The sequence below is a fragment of the Ranitomeya imitator genome, chromosome 5, assembly GCF_032444005.1.
Source record: "Ranitomeya imitator isolate aRanImi1 chromosome 5, aRanImi1.pri, whole genome shotgun sequence".
Classification (NCBI taxonomy): Eukaryota; Metazoa; Chordata; class Amphibia; order Anura; family Dendrobatidae; genus Ranitomeya; species Ranitomeya imitator.
In genome coordinates, this window is record NC_091286.1 from 403,998,286 (window position 1) to 404,021,951 (window position 23,666).

General features: G+C 47.5%; 2 protein-coding genes across 4 annotated transcripts in view; one reads left to right on the forward strand and one right to left on the reverse strand.

The window, feature by feature from the left end:
- ALG3 (ALG3 alpha-1,3- mannosyltransferase) overlaps positions 1-20,232 on the forward strand; it is a 96,123-nt gene extending 75,891 nt beyond the window's left edge. Inside the window, exons 6-9 of one of the 2 annotated variants that reach the window (XM_069726960.1) lie at positions 12,163-12,368; positions 12,448-12,524; positions 15,286-15,430; positions 15,514-15,856. In XM_069726960.1, the coding sequence (XP_069583061.1) occupies positions 12,163-12,368; positions 12,448-12,524; positions 15,286-15,430; positions 15,514-15,697 (612 nt within the window). In that variant the 3' untranslated portion in view covers positions 15,698-15,856. Of the gene's footprint in view, positions 1-12,162; positions 12,369-12,447; positions 12,525-15,285; positions 15,431-15,513; positions 15,857-18,101 lie in introns of those variants that run through there. The other variant, XM_069726961.1, reaches the window with a different exon arrangement.
- Positions 16,000-23,666, reverse strand: part of VWA5B2 (von Willebrand factor A domain containing 5B2) — a 92,361-nt gene continuing 84,694 nt past the window's right edge. For both annotated transcript variants that reach the window (XM_069726959.1, XM_069726958.1), the window contains exon 22: positions 16,000-16,611. In XM_069726959.1, the coding sequence (XP_069583060.1) occupies positions 16,003-16,611 (609 nt within the window). In that variant the 3' untranslated portion in view covers positions 16,000-16,002. The remainder of the gene's footprint in view (positions 16,612-23,666) is intronic.

A 23,666-nucleotide genomic window follows, 5' to 3' on the forward strand; every position in this document is an offset into this window, starting at 1 on the left:
TTTTCTCTGTGCAGCTAGCATTTCCGGGCAAAAACTAGCGGTGTTTGAGCCCAGGGTCAGCAGGAGGAGTAGAGGAGCAGAGTGTAGGCCGAAGCCTAGTTGAACCAATTTCAAAGGTTACCTTTAACCCCCCCCTCAGGTGTTGCAAGGTACAAGAGCCACACCTTGTGCAGCATTAATGCTGCACAAGTAAAAGGTTGCTCTATTTGTTTTGCTCCTTGCACACGCTGACTAAAACACGTACACTATTTAGCCCATTATACTGTCAAACAGTTGTGGAGGCGTGACTTGTCTTTTTAACGAGACGCAGCACAGGTGTCAAAATTTGCACCTAGGTACTGGGCGCAGATTCCTGAGCGTTGTTATTTGCTGTACAGGAGTCTGCGCTATTGTGATCCCTTGGCCATGCGCTGTGAGCGCTTCCTGTCTTCTGACCTCATTTCATGTCGGCCGTTGCGGTTAGCGATGGACATGAATCCCAGACCCACAGTGTGTTTTTAAAAAATCACACTGCGGTGCTGGGATTCGTGCCCTGGTGCACTAAATATGTTTGCCGCTCACACATGTCCTTACACCTGCTTCAGACTGGGCGGCCTCATCTGATCCCTTATCGCCTGCCGCGGCCATGAGGACACCCAGTCTGAAGAAGGCGGAAGGAGATGAGTGAACACAGGCAAACATATGCACTGCACATGCCCATCAATCACACCCTCGCTGTCCAAAAAAATAAGACACCGAGGGCCGTTGTTTCGAGCAGGGGAGATGCACAGGCGCAGCCAGCTAACCAATGATGTCAAAAGACGGGCAGCGCTAACAAGGGTGGTGCTGCGTGTCATTACAAAGGAAAGTCACACCTCAGGGACATTGTAATGGTCTCTAATGAGACACATTTTGTACGTGTTGAGTTCCACGTGGGCAAGGAGAAAAAGTCAGCCACCTCGTACAAATGCAGCAGTACTGCTGTACAAGGTGGCTGATATACATAGAAACACCTGTGGGTGGGGGGCAGGCTCCCTTCAATTTCAGTTCATGTGCCTGCGTGGCGTTTGCAGGTCACGTTGCAAGCTACACAGCAGGGGAACAGCTGGCGTTGCTGAACCCCACTGACACATTGACTGGTGTTTTTCTCTGTGCAGATTGCATGTCCGGGCAAAAACTAGCGGTGTTAGAGCCCAGGGTCAGCAGGAGGAGGAGGAGAGGAGCAAAGTGTAGGCCGAAGCCTGCACTGGTGGCAGCTTTTGGTCGGTTGTGCCAGCGTGGCTTGTGCTGGACACGATGCCGGCTACACAGCGGGGGAACAGCAGGCGGTGCTGAACCCCACTAACACATTGGCTGGTGTTTTTCTCTGTGCAGCTAGCATGTCCGGGCAGAAACTGGCGTTGTTTGAGCCCAGGGTCAGCAGGAGGAGTAGAGGAGCAGAGTGTAGGCCGAAGCCTAGTTGAACCAATTTCAAAGGTTACCTTTAACCCCCCCCTCAGGTGTTGCAAGGTACAAGAGCCACACCTTGTGCAGCATTAATGCTGCACAAGTAAAAGGTTGCTCTATTTGTTTTGCTCCTTGCACACGCTGACTAAAACACGTACACTATTTAGCCCATTATACTGTCAAACAGTTGTGGAGGCGTGACTTGTCTTTTTAACGAGACGCAGCACAGGTGTCAAAATTTGCACCTAGGTACTGGGCGCAGATTCCTGAGCGTTGTTATTTGCTGTACAGGAGTCTGCGCTATTGTGATCCCTTGGCCATGCGCTGTGAGCGCTTCCTGTCTTCTGACCTCATTTCATGTCGGCCGTTGCGGTTAGCGATGGACATGAATCCCAGACCCACAGTGTGTTTTCAAACAATCACACTACGTGGCTGGGATTCGTGGCCTTGTGCAGTAAATAGGTTTGCCGCTTACACATGTCCTTACACCGGCTCCAGACTGGGCGGCCTCAGCTGATCCCTTATCGCCTACCACGGCCAGGAGGCCGCACAGTCTGAAGAAGGCGGAAGGAGATGAGTTAAGACAGGCGAACATATGCACTGCTCGTGCCCATAAACCACACCCTCGCTGACAAAATAAATATGACAACGAGGGGCGTTGTTTCTAGCAGGGCGGATGCACAGGCGCAGCCAGCTAACCATGATGACAAAAGACGGGAAACGCTACCAAGGGGGGTGCTGCGTATCATTACAAAGGAAAGTCACACCTCAGGGACAGTGGAATGGTCTCAATGAGACACATTTTGTACGTGTTGAGTTCCACGTGGGCAAGGAGAAAAAGTCAGCCACCTTGTACAAATGCAGCAGTACTGCTGTACTAGGTGGCTGTTATACATAGAAACACCTGGGGGGGTGGGGCCAGGTTCCCTTTTAATTTCAGTTCCTGTGCCTGCATGGCGTTTGCAGGTCACGTTGCCGGCTACACAGCAGGGGAACAGCTGGCGTTGCTGAACCCCACTAACACATTGGCTGGTGTTTTTCTCTGTGCAGCTAGCACTTCCGGGCAAAAACTAGCGGTGTTTGAGCCCAGGGTCAGCAGGAGGAGGAGAGGAGCAGAGTGTAGGCCGAAGCCTGCACTGGTGGCAGCTTTTGTTCTGTTGTGCCAGCGTGGCTTGTGCTGGACACGTTGCCGACTACACAGCAGGGGAACAGCTGGCGGTGCTGAACCCCACTGACACATCACCTAGTGTTTTTTTCTGTGTAGACAACACTTCCAGGTGGCAACTGACAGTGTTGAAACCCAGGGAATCAAAGAGGAGCAGAGTGTAGGCCGAAGCCTGCAGTGGAGCAAGTTGAAAGGGAACCTTTAACCCCCCCCCCCAGGCATTTGTTGCTGAAAGAGCCATCTTGTACAGCAGTAATACTGCACATGGAAAATGGTGGCTCCGAAAATTATGCTCCTTGCAAACGCTGAAGTACACACTCATATAATGTGTCCCCTCACACCGTCAAACCATCCCGGAAGTGGGACTTTCCTTTGTAATGTGACACAGCACAGCCGTCATTCCAACCCCCTTGGTGCCGGGCACCACCTCCTCAACGTTGTTTGGTTCTGTCACGGAGCCCGCACTGTAATGTTATCCCTTGGCCATGCACAGTTAGCGGTGCCCGTCTTCTGACATCATGTAGGTGTCAGGCTGGCAGTGCCTGTGCGTCCAAGCTGCCCGAGATCCAACCTTGCAGTGTCATCTAATGTAGTCCCACTGCGGGCCAGGGATCCATGGGCATGCGCAGTGCATATCATCGCCTCTCACTCACCTCCTTCCTGCTTCTTCAGACTGTGCGGCGTCACGGCCGTGGCATGCTATTAGGGATCAGCTGACGCCGCCTAGTCTGAAGAAGCGTGAAGAAGGGGAGTGAGAGGCTAGTATATGCACTGCGCATGGCCATGGATACCAGGCCCACTGTGGGATCACATTAGACGACACTGCGAGGTGTGATTTCGGGCAGCGTGGACGCACAGGCGCAGCCAGGACGACAACAAATGATGTCAGAGGACGGGCAGCGCAAACTGTGCATGGCCAAGGGATAACATAACAGCGCAGGGTCCATGACGGAATCAAACAACGCTAAGGAGGCAGCGCACGGTGCCAAGGGGGTAGCAATGACGGCTGTGCTGTGTCACATTACAAAGGAAAGTCCCACCTCCGGGACGGTTGGACGGTGTGAGGGGACACATTACATGAGTGTGTAGTTCAGCGTTTGCAAGGAGCATAATTTCAAGAGCGACCTTTCCCTTGTGCAGTATTAGTGCTGCACATGGTGGCTCTTTCAGTAACAAACGCCTAGGGGGGGGGGGGGGGACAGGTCCCCTTACATTTTAGTTGTGCCAGCGTGGCGGTCGCATGACACGTTGCCGGATACACAGCTGGGGATCAGCTGACGTTACTGAACCCCAATAACAGAGGAGCGACTGTTGACTGTGCACACAGCACTTCCAGGCACCAACTGGCGGTGTTAGAGCCCAGGGACAGCAGGAGGAGCAGATTGGAGGTATTGCCGCACACACAGCTGGGGATCAGCTGACGTTACTGAACCCCAATAACAGAGGAGCGACTGTTGACTGTGCACACAGCACTTCCAGGCACCAACTGGCGGTGTTAGAGCCCAGGGACAGCAGGAGGAGCAGAGGAACAGAGTGTAGGCCGAAGCCTGATTGGAGCAAGTTGAAAGGAAACCTTTAACCCCCCCCCCCCCAAGACGTTTGTAGCTGAAAGAGCCATGTTGTGCAGCACTAAGGATGCAAAAGGAAAAGGTTGCTCTTTTAATTATGCTCCTTGCAAACACCGAAGTAAACACTAAAAATGTGTCCCTTTATACCGTTAAACCGTTCCGGAGGTGCGAATTTCCTTCGTAATGGGACACAGCACAGCTGTCATTCCTATCCCCTTGATGCCGTGCGCTGCCTCCTCAGCGTTGTTTTAAGCTGCCACGGAGCCTGCGCTGTTCTGTTAGCCCTTGGCCATGCCCAATTAGCGCTGCCTGTCTTCTGACATAATTTGGTGTCAGGCTGTCAGTGCCTGTGCGTCCACGCTGCTCCAGATCCCACCTCGCAGTCTCATCTAACGTAATCCCACTGCGGGCCTTGGAACCATGGGCATGCACAGTGCATAACCTCGACTCTCACTCCCCTCCTTCCCTCTTCTTCAGACTGTGCGGTGTCACGGCCGTGGCATGCTAGGGATCAGCTGACGGCGCACAGTCTAAAGAAGGCGGAGGGAAATGAGCGAGAGCCCGAGGGGAAGATATGCACTGCGCATGCCCATGGATCCCAGGCCCGCAGTGTGACTCAATCAGAAGACACTGCGAGGCGGGATCTCGGGCACCGCGGCCGCACAGGCGCAGCCAGCCTGACACCAAATTATGTCAGAAGACAGGCAGCGCAAATAGGGCATGCCCAAGGGATAACAGAACAGCGCAGGCTCCGTGACAGCTTAAAACAACGCTGAGGAGGCAGCGCATGGCACCAAGGGGGTAGGAATGACGGCTGTGCTGCGTCACATTACGAAGGAAAGTCCCAGCTCCGGGACGGTATAACGGTATCAGTGAACACATTTTATAAGTGTTAAGTTCTGCGTGTGCAAAGAGCTAAAAAAAAAGAGCTACCTTTTCCTTGTGCAGCATTACTGCTGCACAAGATGGCTCTTTCAGTAACAAACGACGGGGGGGGGGGGGGGGGACAGGTTCCCTTACATTTAGGTTGTTGTGCCAGCGTGGCGGTCGCAGGACACATTGCCGGCTACACAGCTGGGGATCAGCTGACGTTACTGAAACCCAATAACACTGGGTCGTATGTTTTTACTGTGCAGCCTGCACTTCTGAGCCGCAACTGGCGGTGTTGGAGCCCAGGAATAGCAGTTCAGGTGGTAGAAAGATGAACACAGCAGGAGACCTGGATGACACCCAATTACTTAATCAGGCAGAGGAGTGGCAAATTCCTGCGAGATCCAGGCCTGGTTCATTTTCAGGAAAGTAAGCCGGTCAACGTTATCGGAGGATAGTCGCATGCGACGGTCTGTTAGTACACCACCTGCGGCACTAAAGACACGTTCCGATAAGACACTAGCCGCAGGGCAAGCCAGCACCTCCAATGCATACTGGCTTAGCTCTGGCCATGTATCCAGCTTAGAGACCCAAAACTTGAACGGGGAAGAGCCGTCTGGGAGTACAGTAAGAGGGCAAGCCATGTAGTCTGTCACCATCTGACGGAACCGTTGCCTCCTGCTGACTGGAGCCGCCGGTGATGGTGTAGACATTTGGGGCGGGCACACAAAAGTGTGCCAGAGTTGTGCCATACTGGGCTTGCCTTGGGCAGAGGCACTGCTTCTGCTCCCTCTTTGGGCAGAGCCTCCCCCACTGCCTCGACGCACTGAGCTGCTTTGTAAAGCACTAGCAGCACTCCTCTCAGTTGGACAGGAGAAGATGATGGAATTCACCAGTGTGTCGTGGTACTCCCGCAATTTACGCTCCCGGGTCAACGCAGGGATGAGGTTTTGGACGTTGTCCCGGTAGCGAGGATCGAGGAGGGTGAACACCCAATAATCAGGCATGTTGAGAATGTGGTCGATGCGGCGGTCGTTTCTCAGGCACTGCAGCATGAAATCCACCATGTGCTGCAGAGTGCCAACCGGCCCAGAAACGCTGTCCCCTGCTTGAGACATGATCTCTGCCCGCTCGTCATCACCCCACCCTCGCTGTACACACTGACCACTGGACAATTGTGTCGCTCCCTCCTCTGGACGGAGCTCTTCCTCCTCCATTGACTCCTCCTCATCCTCCTCACAAATTGGCCCCTGCGTACCCCTTTGTGAGGAACCACGTGGCACTGACTCTCCAGAAGCTGATGGAAAAGGTGACTCCTCATCCTCCACCTCTTCCACCACATCATCCCTTAACCCTTGCAAAGTTTGCTGAAGCAGGCAGATAAGGGGGACAGTCATGCTGACTAGTGCATCATCTGCACTTGCCATCCGCGTGGAATAATCAAAAGGACGCAAAACCTGGCAGACGTCCTTCATAGTGGCCCACTCTGTGGTTGTGAAGTCTGATCGGCGCTGACTGCGACTTCTTTGCGCCTGATGCAGCTGGTACTCCATAACTGCTTGCTGCTGCTCACACAACCGCTCCAACATATGTAACGTGGAATTCCACCGGGTAGGTAGGTCACATATGATGCGGTGTTCCGGAAGGCGGAATCGGCGCTGCAGAGCAGCAATGCGGGATCTGGCCAAGCTGGAACGCCGCAAGTGAGCACACTCTAGGCGGACCTTGTGCAGCAGGGCATCAAGATCCGGATAGTCCCTCAGAAAACTCTGCACAACCAAATTGAGCACATGTGCCAGACATGGGATGTGAGTGAGGTTGCCAAGGGCCAAAGCTGCCACCAGATTTCGGCCATTGTCACACACTACCATGCCTGGCTGGAGATTCGCTGGCAGTAACCACACATCGCTCTCCTGCTTTATGGCATTCCAGAGCTCCTGCGCTGTGTGGCTTCGATGCCCCAATGAAACTAGTTTCAAGACGGCCTGCTGACGTTTGGCCACGGCTGTGCTCATGTCGGTCATAGGTAAACGTTCACGGGTCCATGTGGGGGTGGACTGTGACGGATCCTGCAGAGAGGAATCAGAGGAACTGGTGTAAGAGGAGGAGTCGATGCGTACAGACTGGATTCCTGCAATCCTTGGAGTGGGCAGGACACGTCCTGCGCCACTCGCACGATCTGTACCTGGCTCAACAACATTAACCCAATGGGCAGTGAGGGAAACATATCGCCCCTGTCCATGCTGACTGGTCCACGCATCGGTGGTGAGGTGGACCTTGCTACTGACGGCGTTCAGTAGCGCATGTTTTATGTTTGCCTCAACATGCCTGTGCAGGGCAGGGACAGCCTGCCTGCTGAAGTAAAAGCGGCTGGGCACCTTGTACTGTGGGACTGCCAATGCCATCAAGTCACGGAAGCTGTCAGTCTCCACCAGCCTGAACGAGAGCATTTCCAGGGACAACAGTTTGGCAATGCCTGCATTCAGAGCCTGTGCTCGGGGGTGGTTGGCCGAGAATGCCCGCCTTTTCTCCCATGCCTGTACTACCGATGGCTGTAGAGTAGACTGGGAGTGTGAGGATGACTGGGAAGGTGGTGCTGTGGGTGGAATTACACAAGGTCTCTGGGAGGAAGCCAAACCAGCTGTGCGTGAGCTGGAGGAAGAGGCAACACGAGCTGAAGAGGTGGTAGCTGCCGCTGTTGGTTGGCCTACATCTTCAGTGTGTTTCTGTAACTCCACCGCGTGCCTGGTCCGCACATGTTTCCACATATTTGTGGTATTGAGGTTGCTGACATTTTTCCCTCTTTTTACTTTATGATGACACAGCTTGCATTTGACAAAACAAATGTCATCTGCAACTGTGTCAAAAAAGGACCAGGCACTGCAAGTCTTGGGAGCGCCCTTTTTGGCTTTGGAAAGAGACAGGCTCCTAACGGGTGCCAAAGTGGAGGCTACAGGCTCCGCAGTCTTCCCCCTCCCTCTCCCTCTTTGGCCCGTAAGAGGAAGCTCTTCCTCTGAGCTGCTCCCACCACCTTCCTGTTCCTCACGCCACGATGGGTCAAGGACCTCATCATCTCCACTACCCTCTGCCACCAACTGCTCCTCCTGGGTAGTCTCAGCAGCACAGTACGCACGAGAAAGCGGCACCTGAGTTTCATCATCAGATGCGTACTGCGCTGTGGTCACCGGAGGCACTGGCCCACCTGCCTCTTCAGAGTCAGAGAGAAAAAGGTGTTGGGCATCACTGCACACTGCCTCTTCTTCCATTTCTCCAATGCTGCTTGGCTGGCCCCCTGTTTCCAAGCCAAGAGATTCAGAGAACAGAAGTAGAGACGGCTCCTGTCCTGGGCTCTCTGACTGCCTGGCCAATTTGGCAGGTGGTGAAGAGACAGATGGCTGCTCTCCAGTGCTCTGTGCCTGAGAGGATGTGGCACTAACTGAAGTCGATGCCGAGGCGTTAGCTGCCATCCACCCGACAACGGCTTCAATTTGGTCTTCACGCAGCAGCGGTGCACGGCGCTCTCCGACAAAGCTGCGCATGAAGGACTGTTCCCTGCTGAAACTGAGTGACGACGAGTCACCGGCGCCCGCAGCAGGCACAGAATCACCACGTCCTCTCCCTGCTCCTCTCCCTGCTCCGCGCCCACGCCCACGTGCCTTACTCCCTGCCCTCTTCATCTTGGTTGACAGATAAAGATAAGCAGAAAAGTACTAAGGCCTTAGTGTGCTTATTCCTGTAATGCTCCTCCTAACAGGTGTAAGAAACACTAATGTTGTAAATTGTGGACTAAACTTTATTATTTTTCAAATGTGGCCTACACAAGTGTAAGTTGTGTTTGGTGAACTTAACCTTTTTTTTGGTGCAGATCGGGCTACAGAGCTAGTTTAAATCACACGGAGACCGTGCAGACAGCCGTAAACGGCGCTGCAAGGCCAAGAAACCCTCCTCTAGGTTATCCTATATAGTGTTTTTCCACTATTTAGCTGGATACAAGTGGAAAGACACTAATAGGAATTTTTTTTTTCAAATTTTAAACTGGCTGCACTATTTGAAAAAAAGGAAATTGTTTTTCAAGGTATGAGGCAGTAACGCACCCTGAGCTGAATCCAACCGGCTATGGCTGCACACAGACTACAGGGCGAGCTGGGCTCACACGGAGACCGTGCAGACAGCCGTAAACGGCGCTGCAAGGCCAAAAAACCCTCCTCTAGGTTATCCTATATAGTGTTTTTCCACTATTTAGCTGGATACGAGTGGAAAGACACTAATAGGAATTTTTTTTTTCAAATTTTAAACAGGCTGCACTATTTGAAAAAAAGGAAAATTTTTCTCAAGGTATGAGCCAGTAACGAACCCTGAGCTGAATCCAACCGGCTATGGCTGCACACAGACTACAGGGCGAGCTGGGCTCACACGGAGACCGTGCAGACAGCCGTAAACGGCGCTGCAAGGCCAAAAAACCCTCCTCTAGGTTATCCTATATAGTGTTTTTCCACTATTTAGCTGGATACGAGTGGAAAGACACTAATAGGAATTTTTTTTTTCAAATTTTAAACAGGCTGCACTATTTGAAAAAAAGGAAAATTTTTCTCAAGGTATGAGCCAGTAACGAACCCTGAGCTGAATCCAACCGGCTATGGCTGCACACAGACTACAGGGCGAGCTGGGCTCACACGGAGACCGTGCAGACAGCCGTAAACGGCGCTGCAAGGCCAAAAAACCCTCCTCTAGGTTATCCTATATAGTGTTTTTCCACTATTTAGCTGGATACGAGTGGAAAGACACTAATAGGAATTTTTTTTTTCAAATTTTAAACAGGCTGCACTATTTGAAAAAAAGGAAAATTTTTCTCAAGGTATGAGCCAGTAACGAACCCTGAGCTGAATCCAACCGGCTATGGCTGCACACAGACTACAGGGCGAGCTGGGCTCACACGGAGACCGTGCAGACAGCCGTAAACGGCGCTGCAAGGCCCAAAAACCCCCCTCTAGGTTATCCTATGTAGTGTTTTTCCACAATAGAGCTGGAGACTGGTGGAAAAACACTAATAGGAAATTTGAGAAAAAATGTGCAGCAGGCTGCACTAAGAGCAAAAAAGAACAACTGTGTGAGGCAGTGTGAACCCCCCCTGAGCTGAATACAACCGGGTATATGGCTGCACACAGACTACAGAGTGAGCTGCACACACACACACACAGAGACCTTGCAGAACGCTGTTAAAACAGCGCTGCAAGGCAAGAGCAAGGTGAACAGTGAAGAACACACAGCGTTTTGCTAAATTAGCCTTTGGAAAGGAAAATAAAGCAATTAGCTAGCTCAACTGGCCCTCAGTTAGAACACAGCGTCCTGTCCCTAACTGAAATCACAGCAGAGTGAGCGCAAAATGGCGGCAGCGCTTTTTTATAGTGCAGAGTGACATCATTTCAGCAGCCAATCCAAGCCTTGCCAGTACTTACATGCCCACCATGCTAAACAGGATGTGCCCACACTTTCATTCATTCCTCATTGGCTGCTGCGTTCAATTTGAATTCTGGGAACTTCCGATTCCGGTATCCGATACGCGGGAAGTATCGGAATTCAGTATCGGAATTCCGATACCGCAAATATCGGCCGATACCCGATACTTGCGGTATCGGAATGCTCAACACTAATTCTGACATTACAGTCCTCTATCCTGGATCCATCTCTGGTTTTGGCTTTTATTATTATTATTATTTTAACCCCTTAGCGACATCTCTCCTTTTGAGGTCAGGTGGTGAGCCACTTCTTTTCCGGCACGTCAGCTGTTTTGAACCCATTTAACCTGTTAAATGCCGCTGTCAAACTGACAGCGGCATTTAACATGCGCTTCCGGCAATCGCGCCGGATATCCACCAATCGATCACCTCTGTCGTGATCGCAGGCCACTGATGGGTTGGCATGACAACCCGATGTCTCCTGCAGACCTCTATGGTTGTCAATGCCGGATTGCTATGAGCGCCACCCGGTGGTCAGCGCTCATAGCAAGTCAGCAATTCTGTTACATACAGGCGATCTGATCAACGCCTGTATGTAGCTGAGCCAATCGGGATATATATGGCAGCTTCTAGCCTCCCATAAAGACTATTAAAGCATGACAAAAGCAAAAAAAAAAAAAAAAGTTTTAAAAAATTTAAATATAAAAGCTTAACTGAAAACGCTGTGCACATGCTGCGGAAAAAAAAACGCGTGGGAACGCAGCGGTTTACAATCCGCAGCATGTCACTTCTTTGTGCAGAATCACGGCGATTCTGCACATATAGGAATGCATTGATCCTCTTACTTCCTGCATGGGGCTATGCCCACCATGCGGGAAGTAAGCGGATCATGTGCGGTTGCTACCCGGGGTGGAGGAGAGGAGACTCTCCTCCAGGCCCTGGGAACCATATTTGTGTTAAAATAATAATGATATACTCACCTCTCAGTGCTGCACGCGGCCGTCCGGTTGCAGGGTTGCTATGCGAGCAGGGCCTGTGATGATGTCGCGGTCACATGACCGTGACGTCATGAAGGTCCTTCTCGCATAGCATCTTTGGAACCGGACCGCCGCGTGCAGCCCCGAGGAGGTCGGGGGGGGGGGGTGAGTATAACCGCAGGGCAAAAACACTTTTTCCTGCGGATTTATCGTGGATTCCACTGCAGTTTTGCACCTCCGGTTTTCTATTATGGAGCAGGTGTAAAACCTCTGCGGAATCCGCACAAAGAAGTGACATGCTGCGGAATGTAAACCGCTGAATTTCCACACGTTTTTTTTTCTGCAGCATGTGCACAGCATTTTCAGTTTCCTATAGGTTTACATGGGAAACTGCTGTGGACCCGCAGCAAAAATCCGCAACGTGTGCACATAGCCTTATATCACCCCGTGGATTCAGCTTCGGCTACTCTGCTGGCCCAGGACCACTGAAGCCTATGATTGCCGGCAGCTCTTCTAGCCACTAGCCAGACAGCGTAGACTTCACTTCTGCAGCCACCTGCGCTGGATCCACATGGTGCCTTAGTTTAAATGTTGTAGAAAAAATATAATCTAAAAGTCCAGTTGTGATATAACTGCTACACTTTCATCACCAATGTACATGTGCCTCATTGCTTTCCCATTCACTGTGCTACCTACCACAGGTTATCTTGGCCCTCCCCTTTTTACTAGAAAACCCAGCTGGATATCTCCTGCGATCCTTTGATTTTGGTAGGCAGTTTCTGTTCCAGTGGACAGTAAATTGGCGCTTCCTCCCAGAATATGTGTTTCAGCATCGGGCTTTCCACTTGGCGTTACTTTCAGCTCACCTCGCTGGACTACTGCTCTTTTGTTTCTACCGATGGCACAGGTACGTACTATAGAATATGTTCTTGGTAATATAACAAGGGCTGACCAGTGAATCCAATATTTTTTTTCTATTTATACAGGTCCAGGCAAAGCTTTCTTGCACTCTTAAAGGATCCAGCGCAGAGGAAACCCCAGTCCCGCAGACTTTCAGCAAATAGTATCCTTACTAAAAATAAGGCAATTTTTTCAGTAGCTTACAGGAATTTTATGATTGTAATTTAATGTCGACTTTTTTTTTCCACTTTCATACATGACATAAGCTCTAACTGACCTATGGCTACCTAGCTGAACTGGGCGCTTTTCTTTATTTTTTTTGTATTATTCCTTGACTGTAATGTGTCTGAAATTTCTATTTTAAATAGAGCTGCAAGTGCTTTATCTGACTGCATATTACAGACAAGAAAAAGATCAGGACATAACACATTGTAAGAATAAAGAATTAGATTAGCCTACAGCAGGTCTGACCTGTAAGAATCATACACATGTAGCTTTATTGCAGCATAGGGCTGCAATCATTGCAGTCATTGTTTGCAGTTATACAGTATAATACTCATTCTTACCTAAGGAAACACTGCCTGGCTACCCCATTTAATAGTTTCCCCCATAGCACAAGACAGTCATTTTTAAATACATAAAGGGTTATACTTATCGTAGACATGTACAGTGGCTTGCAAAAGTATTCACACACCCTTGGCATTTTTTTGTGTTTTGCTACCTCACATCCTGGAATTTCACTTTTTTTTTGAGGGTTTGTATCAGTTCATGAAAAAGGAACATGCCTTTAACTATGAACATTTGGTTTTCTTTTTATTGTGAAGCAAACAACAACAAATAGGACAAAATAACTGAAAACGTCAGTGTGCATAAATATTCACTACCCTAAAGTCAGTACTTTCAGGAGCCTCCTTTTGCTGCAGTTACATCTGCAAGTCGCTTTGGATAATTCTGTGAGCTTTCCACATCTGCCACTGGGATATTTGCCCATTCCTCAAGGAAAATCTGCTCCACCACCTTCAAGTTTGCTGTTCACTAGAGGAAGCAATCGTATCTTCAAGTCTGACCACAGATTCACAATTGGACTAAGGTCTGGGCTTTGATTAGGCCACTCCAAAACATTTATACGTTTCCCCTTAACCACTCTTTGGGTTATTGTCTTGTTTGAAGGGGAACAGGTTTTGCTCAAGAATATGCGTGTATTTTACACCATCCACTTTCCCTTCCCTGCTCCCAAAAAACACCCACAGCATGATGCTGCCACCAGGTTTCACTGTGGGGATGGTGTTCTTGGGGTGATGAGCCGTGTTGGTTTGGCACTAGACATAACATTTAGCTTGGTGGCCAAAAAGTTCAATTGTGGTTTCTTCTGACCACAGCAACTTTCTCCATACATTTGAAAAGTCACCCACATGTTTTTTGGCAAACCGAAAACGAGCCTTACAGTTTGTGTACAAGTAAAGTCTTTTCTATGCCCACCTCTATGGAGTGAATGGCTTATTGTGGTCATATAGACAGATACTCCAGTCTCTGCTTGGGAACTCTGCATCTCCTTCAGTGTTACGTTTTGGTCTCTGTGATGCCTCTTCAATTAATGACCTCCTTGCCCGGGCTGAGAATTTTGTTGGGCGACCCTCGATAGGTTTGTTGTGGTACCATGTTCTTTCCATTTAATGGTAATGGATTTGATGGTTCTCCGGGGGATCATCAGAGATTTTTTTTTTTACTAGAACACAACCCTGACTTGTACTTCTCAACAAGTTCGTCCCTGACTTGTTTGGAGATTTCCTTGATTTTTAGGGTGTTTGGTTAGTAGTGCCTCATGCTTAATGATGTTACAGCTTCTGTGGCCTTTCAGAAAAGGTGTGTGTATACTGACAGATCATGGGACACTTAGTGACGGGAAGTCCACCTGTGTGCAATCTAAGCATGTGACTAATTAGGTACTGTAATTACTTGCACCAAAAACTTTTAAGGGCTTCATTGCAAAAGGGGTAAATACATATGAACATATTTTTTTTATTTGATCCCATAAATTTAATTTATGCCTATATTTTTCTCACTTCTCCAACTTAGACTATTTAGTGCTGATGCATCACGCACAAATCGGATTACAAGAATATTTAAACACAGATTGTAATGTAACAAAATGTGTAAAAAGCCAAGGGGGTGGTGAATAATATTTCAAGCCACTGAAGGTGCAGATCACAGAAATGAAACCCACATTTATCTCCAAAATGGGTTTCCCCTACTTCACCGTGTATGTGTAAGGCTGGGGTCACACTGCGTTAGTGCAACCCGTTTAGCGCTAAGCGCTAGCGGGTTGCGCTAACGCAATGTCTTTTTCGGGGTCGCGTTAAACGTCCCCGCTCTCGCAGATCCCCGATCTGCGAGAGCGGGGAACGGACCTCGGGCGCGCCGCGGACGCTGCAAGCAGCGTCCGAGGCGCGCTACAAAAGAACGGCACATCGCTAGCGCGTGCCGAAAATGACACGCGCTAGCAATGCGCTTTGCGGGCAATGGGAGCGCTAACGGACATGTTGCACGGCGTTAATTTCGCCGTGCAACGCTGTCCGCTAGCGCTCACATTAAAACGCAATGTGAACCTAGCCTAACTTTCTGTATTCACTTCTATGGGTGTTGAGAAACAGCTGAATCTTTACAGTAGGTGAATAAGTTACGAGCTACATCTGTGCATTTTGTTTAATAATAAGTTTATTATAATATGAATCAGCTCAGAAACATTAGAATATTGATTTATAATATCTGAAAATTATATCACAATGCCAAGTTTTCCTTTAGTAGATCTGCATTAACTTGTAGAAACAAAGCTGAAGGAGAATAATATTTTAGTGAAGATTAACAATTAACATTTCAAATATAAAATTGTCAATTAAAACCTATACCAACCTTGACTCTATCAGAGATCATTTTTGTCTTGTTCTCTAGTAACTTCCTGGGTGTTACATTCAGCCGCTCTCTACACTATCAGTTCTATGTATGGTACTTTCACACGTTGCCATATCTTTTGTGGTGCACCGATACTAGTGTCTTGCCAGGACTTGCCAGGTATGTGTTTAGAAGACAAATCAGTGGTGTCTATTGTTTCCGGTCATTAGTGTCTTATTAAATTACCTTTTTCCCCCCTCCAGGATACTTATCTTAGGCCTTATTGAGCTGTCATGGAACACGTTCCCCTCTACTGCCATGAGCTCAGGTGCCCTCCATTTGTGTCACGTGGCCATTCTTCTTCACCTATGGTTTGGTGTGCCACCAGATGAGAAGTCTCCCAAAGACTATGCACCACCCTCCCGGACTCCTAAGAAGAAGGACTAATTCCTTCATGCTCAGCACAAGAGACAAATCTTGGTACTCTTAGCTGGAGAGTTACAAAACACTGTGGCTGAGGAATGCTGGGTCTTCCTGAAACTGAATGGGGAAAGAAATGTTGTCATTATATGCTATTTTTTTAAAGTAATAAATGTGAAAAACCTGGTTTATTATTAGCACAAAAGTGCCTTGCTACAAAGAACAGTAAATGCATTCTAGTATCAGTCATCCTGTAAGTCTGCATGTCTATAGTGCAAGGCAGCAGACTGCTTTGGTGATTTCTTTTATGTCTAACAATGCCAAGATGATTGTCAAACATCACCCGGCTTATAGCACAACATATTTAAGTTGAGATTTTCATCCCAGTGACGGAGAAGTAAGAAAAGCTGTCGGGCAGCCCCTTTCAAAGCAAGCAACTGTAGACCATCAGGAAGAGTCTGTGCCCGTAACCAACCTTCTGCCTTTGCTGCTAGTAACTCCCATTCTACGAAGAAGCCAGCACAGCGATGCTCAAGCCATGCTAGCGCTACCGCTGTGGCCCAAGAACATCCCTCAAGATCTGGGTCTACTTCATTGCCATTTTCTGAAGGACATGGAGAAATGTCACATGGATCCGTCTCCGATCCTCGCCCACTGTCTGCTTGATGGCAAAGAGCTTCGGGACATGATGTGGCATAGACAGGCAGTGAAGCGGTATCGTTTGTCATTGGAACCTGAGGCTGGGATCCTCCTTTGTAAGTTTGTGTTCCCCCTCTGATGAAGTCCTCATGTTCTAATGGACAAGGCTCAGACACTGGACTAAGGCTTCCGTGATGACAAGTGAATGGGGAAGTGCGTAGTAAACGCTGAAGTGAGATCTGTACAACACCGGAAAAGCAGCCGTTTAAGTTGAAAAATCCCTCGGGGGACTGCAGGCTAATCTAAGGAGGACATAAATGAACATTGGATAAATGACGTGCAAAACAAATGAGGGCATGGTCAGCACCATTATGCCAAATATCCTAAAAGGAGTTTGTGGCAATTCTATAGCAAAGTTTTATCAATGCATCACCATGTGAACATCGTTTTATAACTTTATTCCCCTACTGTGAAAAATTGCTATTGCTAGTAGTTTATAGTTTTTCCTAACAGTTTTCGCAAAAGAAAAGTGGCATACAAAACAAGGTTTCTCCTTGTGGAGAGTGACAAGCCAGGCCTAGCAGGATGAGGAGACTTATACACCATGCATGCTCCTCTGGGAAATTAAATATGCAAATTGCTTGGCTTGTTACTCTTCAAAAGAATAAACATTACCCCTTAGATCCCAGTCTTAAGCCTTTCACTTAGCCAAATCAGAGCTCATACTTTGCACTGATGAGGGGCAACCACAAAACACGGTCTGCAAATTGAGATTCTGGTTTGGCTTTTATCCTAAGTCATGGCTCGTTAATGGGTCCATATTGACTTTTAAGGATTGCTACTTCCAATAGGTGGAAGTAAAGTTCTAATCCTCGTCCTCTCTGAAGAGGCAATTTACATATTGAGGCATATGGCATACTCTGTATATTTTAGAAAAGTTACCAAATGTGCAAATGTTGAGGAGAGCCATAAGATCAGATACTTAATTAACCTCAAGACATTAGAGATTGAGAGAAGCAACCCATAACATGTATTGTTTAACCTAAAGGTACCGTCACACTTAGCGACGCTGCAGCGATACCGACAACGATCCGGATCGCTGCAGCGTCGCTGTTTGGTCGCTGGAGAGCTGTCACACAGACCGCTCTCCAGCGACCAACGATCCCGAGGTCCCCGGTAACCAGGGTAAACATCGGGTAACTAAGCGCAGGGCCGCGCTTAGTAACCCGATGTTTACCCTGGTTACCATCGTAAAAAAACAAACAGTACATACTTACATTCAGCTGTCTGTCCCTTGCCGTCTGTTTGCTGCACTGACTGCTGGCCGCAAAGTGAAAGCAGAGCACAGCCACAGCGGTGAGTCACCGCTGTGTGACTCACCGCTGTGCTGTGCTTTCACTTTCACTTTGCGGCCAGCAGTCAGTGCAGGAAATAGACGGCAAGGGACAGACAGCTGAATGTAAGTATGTACTGTTTATTTTTTTACGATGGTAACCAGGGTAAACATCGGGTTACTAAGCGCGGCCCTGCGCTTAGTTACCCGATGTTTACCCTGGTTACCAGTGAAGACATCGCTGAATCGGTGTCACACACACAGATTCAGCGATGTCTGCGGAGAGTCCAGCGACGAAATAAAGTTCTGGACTTTCTTCCCCGACCAGCGACAGCACAGCAGGGGCCTGATCGCTGCTGCCTGTCACACTGGACGATATCGCTAGCGAGGACGCTGCAACGTCACGGATCGCTAGCGATATCGTCTAGTGTGACGGTACCTTTACTTAAGCTTTCTCAGATCAGTGGATCCGCCCACGGACTTGCTCATTGCCCAACCCACTAACCAATGGAATACATACGATCACTCCCATCTCAGAGCTAACCGAGCCCCCCTTACAGGGGTTATATAAACCTGTGTTCTGATTAAATAAAGGCCCTTGGAGCTGAGCCATAGATTGATCAAGGAGAGTTTACATCTGACTGTGTTGTCTGATGTTATTTCTCTAGTGTACACCTGATCAATATCCATTAGGCCAGGAGTAGGCAACTGGAGTGAACATTTCTTATTGTTCAACCTAACACAAACAGGTGTAGTTTAGTTAAGATCTGCCCTCTACACTGTGTTCCAAATTATTATGCAAATAATATTTCCTCAGATTTTCTCTAAATTACCTATCTGAATTGCAGTCATTGTTATTTTCCAGTCATCTACTATTCTAGTATAAATTGCAATGTTTTGGAACAAACTGCCTATGAAAACAGTATCTTTAAAAAAAAAAAAAAATAAACACTCAAAATGCATGTTCCAAATTATTATGCACAGCAGAGTTTTCAACCTTTTTAATTTAATTTTGAACAAAAAAATGGTCAATTGTGAAGTTATAAGCATTATCAGCTTATTACAAAATGAAATCAAACAGTTTTCAAGTGAAAACTTTATTCTAGGTGATGTTACATTTGCACAGAGGACCCCTTGTTTGAAAGCAGCTTCTGAACTCTCTCGTCCATTGAATTTGTCAGTTCTTGGATGGTTTCTGCTTCAATTGTTTTGCATGTGGACAGAATACCCTCCCACAGCTGTTGCTTAGATGTGAACTGCCTCCTGCCATCATAGACACTCCTTTTGATGATGCTCCAGAGGTTCTCAATGGGGTCGAGGTCAGGGGAAGATGGTGGCCACACCATAAGTTTGTCCTCTTTTATGCCATAGCAGCCAGAGATGCAGATGTGTTTTTTGCAGCATGAGACGGTGCATTATCATGCATGAAAATGATCTTGCTGCGGAAAGCTGAACTCCTCGTGTTCTCTCCCTCTACTAACCTACCTTTGCCTGACATTGCCATCTCCGTGTGCGGTTCCACCATTACTCCAAAGCAACATGCCCGCTGCCTTGGGGTCATCCTTGATTCTGACCTTTCATTCACCCCCCACATCCGATCACTGGCTCGCTCTTCTTACCTGCATCTCAAAAACATTTCTAAAATTCGCCCTTTTCTTACTTTCGACTCTGCAAAACTCTTACTGTTTCACTTATTCATTCTCGTCTGGACTATTGTAACTCTCTACTAATCGGCCTCCCTCTTACCAAACTTTCCCCGCTCCAATCTGTCCTGAATGCTGCTGCCAGGATCATATTCCTCACCAACCGTTACACCGATGCCTCTACCTTGTGCCAGTCATTACACTGGCTACCCATCCACTCCAGAATCCAGTACAAAACTACTACCCTCATCCACAAAGCACTCCATGGCTCAGCACCACCCTGCATCTCCTCCCTGGTATCAGTCTACCACCCTTCCCGTGCCCTCCGCTCCGCTAATGACCTCAGGTTAGCATCCTCAATAATCAGAACCTCCCACTCCCGTCTCCAAGACTTTACACGTGCTGCGCCGATTCTTTGGAATGCACTACCTAGGTTAATACGATTAATCCCCAATCCCCACAGTTTTAAGCGTACCCTAAAAACTCATTTGTTCAGACTGGCCTACCGCCTCAATGCATTAACCTAACGATCCCTGTGTGGCCTATTTATAAAAAAAAAAAAAACAATCAGGTTCCTCGCATCATGTTCTCATTCACTTTATGCAGTTAATAGCCCTCTGTGTCTGTACTGCTACATACTTAGGTAGTTAACTGGTTCATGCAGCTTTACATGAACACCCGAGCCTTACACTATGGCCGGTCCGAATAACTAAAGCAATTGTTACCATCCACCTCTCGTGTCTCCCCTTTTCCTCATAGTTTGTAAGCTTGCGAGCAGGGCCCTCATTCCTCCTGGTATCTGTTTTGAACTGTATTTCAGTTATGCTGTAATGTCTATTGTCTGTACAAGTCCCCTCTATAATTTGTAAAGCGCTGCGGAATATGTTGGCGCTATATAAATAAAAATTATTATTATTATATATTAAAGCACAGTTCTTCCTCTTGAACCATGGCAGGAAGTGTTGTTTTAGAAACTCCATATAGATTATGGAGTTCATCTTTACCCCTTCAGGGATCATAAAGGGGCCGACAATCTCTCTCCCCATGATTCCAGCCCAAAACATTACTCCACCTCCTCCTTGTTGGCGCCTTAGCCGTGTTTTCATGGGGTGTCCATCAACCAGCCATCCTCCTCTCCATCCATCTGGACCATCGAGCGTTGCACGGCACTCATCGGTGAACAAAACAGTTTGGAAGTCAGTCTTCATGTATCGTTTGGCCCACTGGAGCCGTTTCTACTTTTGTGCAGTGGATAGAGGTGGTCGACAGGATGGCTTACGCACAGCTGCAAACCTCTGAAGGACCCTGCATCTTGTTGTTCTGGGGGATGTTGAAAGCACCAGCAGCTTCAAAAACTTGTCTGCTGCTATGACAAGGCATTTTTGCAGCTGATCTTTTAACCTTAGGCAATTGCCTGTTGGAAAGAGTCCTCAATTTTTCCTTATCAGCACACACACGTGTGTGCTGGGAATCAGCTACATACTTCTTGATTGTGCGATGATCACGATGAAGTGTCTTGGCAATGTTGATTGTAGTCATGCCTTGACCTAAATACTCCACAATTTGTTGCTTCTCAGCAGCCGACACATCCTTTATCTTTCCCATTTTGGCCAAAAATGTAGGCTGCTTAATAATGTGGAACAGCCTTCTTAAGTAGTCTTGCCTTTATTTGGACACACCTGCCAAACTAATTTGCACAGGTATCTGCAATTGCTTTCAGTGATATAAAGAGCCCTGACACACATCACCATCAATGAGTTTAAATGACAAACAAAAAAATTCTAACCTTATCACTCCTAAACTCTTTGTGCATAATAATTTGGAACACAGTGTAATACTCTGGCCATTGCACTTCACTTGCTGCCAAGTAGCAGACTACCAGATTCCCCACTGTCGCAGCTGAGCAAGGAGAATTAAAGGCACACTCCCATGAGGATTTTTTTAATTTTCCGATATGCTAGTTATCATGTATGTGAGTGTAATTCGTGTTGCCAATATTCTCACTTGCCTCTGTCCTTTGTGAAATCAGCCCCACTTCAGCACTACATCACTGCATTTGTGACCTGCTGAATCACGCCATGGTTGCAGTGTGGCGCGGAGGTCACCTTTTGAACGTTCTCAATGTAAGTCTATGAAAATTTAGAACGAGGCCCTGTAGCTTCAGTCTGAGTCCTATAGACTTGAGATTGTGACTGCTGCTCCATCAGAGATACAGCAGGTTAATGAGAGAGATACAGCAGGTTAAAGAGCCGGTCACGTGATGCCGGAGTGGGGCTGATACCAGAAGCGGCAGGCCTGTAAATATGTTACTGCACTGATTACACTTACATACATGATAACAAGCAGACAAGAAAATAATGAGCACCCAAATATTATATATTGCGTATGCAGCATCAATAGTAAAAAGATCTAATGTTACTAATAATAATAATAAAAAAAAAACGTTATTCTCACTCTCCGACGTGCGCGGTGTCCTCGGCAGTGCAAGCGGCAGGCTGCGGTGCCAAGGATGCTATGCGAGAAGGACCTTCTATGACGTCACGGTCATGTGACCGCGACGTCATCACAGGTCCTCTGCTCATACCAACCCTAGGAGCGGAAGCTGCCGCATGCACCGCACACAGACTGGCGCTGGGCAATATACTACATGGACATGCATATTCTAGAATACCTAATGCGTTAGAATCTGGCCACCATCTAGTACACATATACACACGCACACAGTACAGACCAAAAGTTTGGACACACCTCATTTAAAGATTTTTCTGTATTTTCATGACTATGAAAATTGTACATTCACACTGAAGGCATCAAAACTATGAATTAAGACATGTGGAATTACATACTTAACAAAAAAGTGTGAAACAACTGAAATTATGTCTTATATTCTAGGTTCTTCAAAGTATCCACCTTTTGCTTTGAGGACTGCTTTGCACACTCTTGGCATTCTCTTGATGAGCTTCAAGTGGTAGTCACCGGGAATGGTCTTCCAACAATCTTGAAGGCGTTCCCAGAGATGCTTGGCCCTTTTGCCTTCAAACCATCTCCATTGGGTTCAGGTCTGGTGACTGTGGTCTCCTCTTAACAGTTGTTGTAGAGATGAGTCTGCTGCTAGAACTCTGTGTGGCATTGACCTGGTCTCTAATCTGAGCTGCTGTTAACCTGCAATTTCTGAGGCTGGTGACTTGGATAAACCTATCCTCAGAAGCAGAGGTGACTCTTGGTCTTCCTTTTCTGGGGCGGTCCTCATGTGAGCCAGTTTCTTTTTAGCGCTTGATGGTTTTTGCCACTGCACTTGGGGACACTTTCAAAGTTTTCCCAATTTTTGGGACTGACTGACCTTCATTTCTTAAAGTAATGATGGCCACTCGTTTTTCTTTACTTAGCTGCTTTTTTCTTGCCATAAAACAAATTCTAATTCAATCTATTCAGTAGGACTATCAGCTGTGTATCCACCAGACTTCTGCGCAACACAACTGATGGTCCCAACCCCATTTATAAGGCAAGAAATCCTACTTATTAGACCTGACGGCACACCTGTGAAGTGAAAACCGTTCCCGGTGACTACCTCTTGAAGCTCATCAAGAGTGTGCAAAGCAGTCATCAAAGCAAAAGGTGGCTACTTTGAAGAATCTAGAAAAGACGACATAAAAGTGTGAAACAACTGAAATTAAGTATAATAATACTTAATGACACCCATGCAATTATGTCAGATAATACTAATTTTCTTCCTGAAAATGATTGCAAACACAAATTACTTGGTATTATTATCTTCATTTAATTGGTCTTAAATGAAAAAAAAAAACAAAAAGAATTGTCCTAAAGCCAAATTGGATATAATTCCCCACCAAACATAAAAAGGGGGTGGACAAAAGTATTCACACTGTTCGAAAAATCATGTGATGCTTCTCTAATTTGTGTAATTAACAGCACCTGTGTACCCGTGGCACCTAACAGGTGTTGGCAATAACTAAATCACACTTTGAGCCAGTTGAGATGGATTAAAGTTGACTCAACCTCTGTCCTGTGTCCTTGTGTGTACCACATTGAGCATGGAGAAAAGAAAGAAGACCAAAGAACTGTCTGAGGACTTGAGAAACCAAATTGTGAGGAAGCATGAGCAATCTCAAGGCTACAAGTCCATTTCCAAAGACCTGAATGTTCCTGTGTTTACTGTGCACAGTGTCATCAAGAAGTTTTCAGCTCATGGCACTGTGGCTAACCTCCCTAGATGTGGACGGAAAAGAAAATTTGACAAGAGATTTCAACGCAAGATTGTGCAGATGTTGGATAAAGAACCTCAACTAACATCCAAACAAGTTCAAGCTGCCCTGCAGTCCGAGGGTACAACAGTGTCAACCCGTACTATCCGTCGGCATCT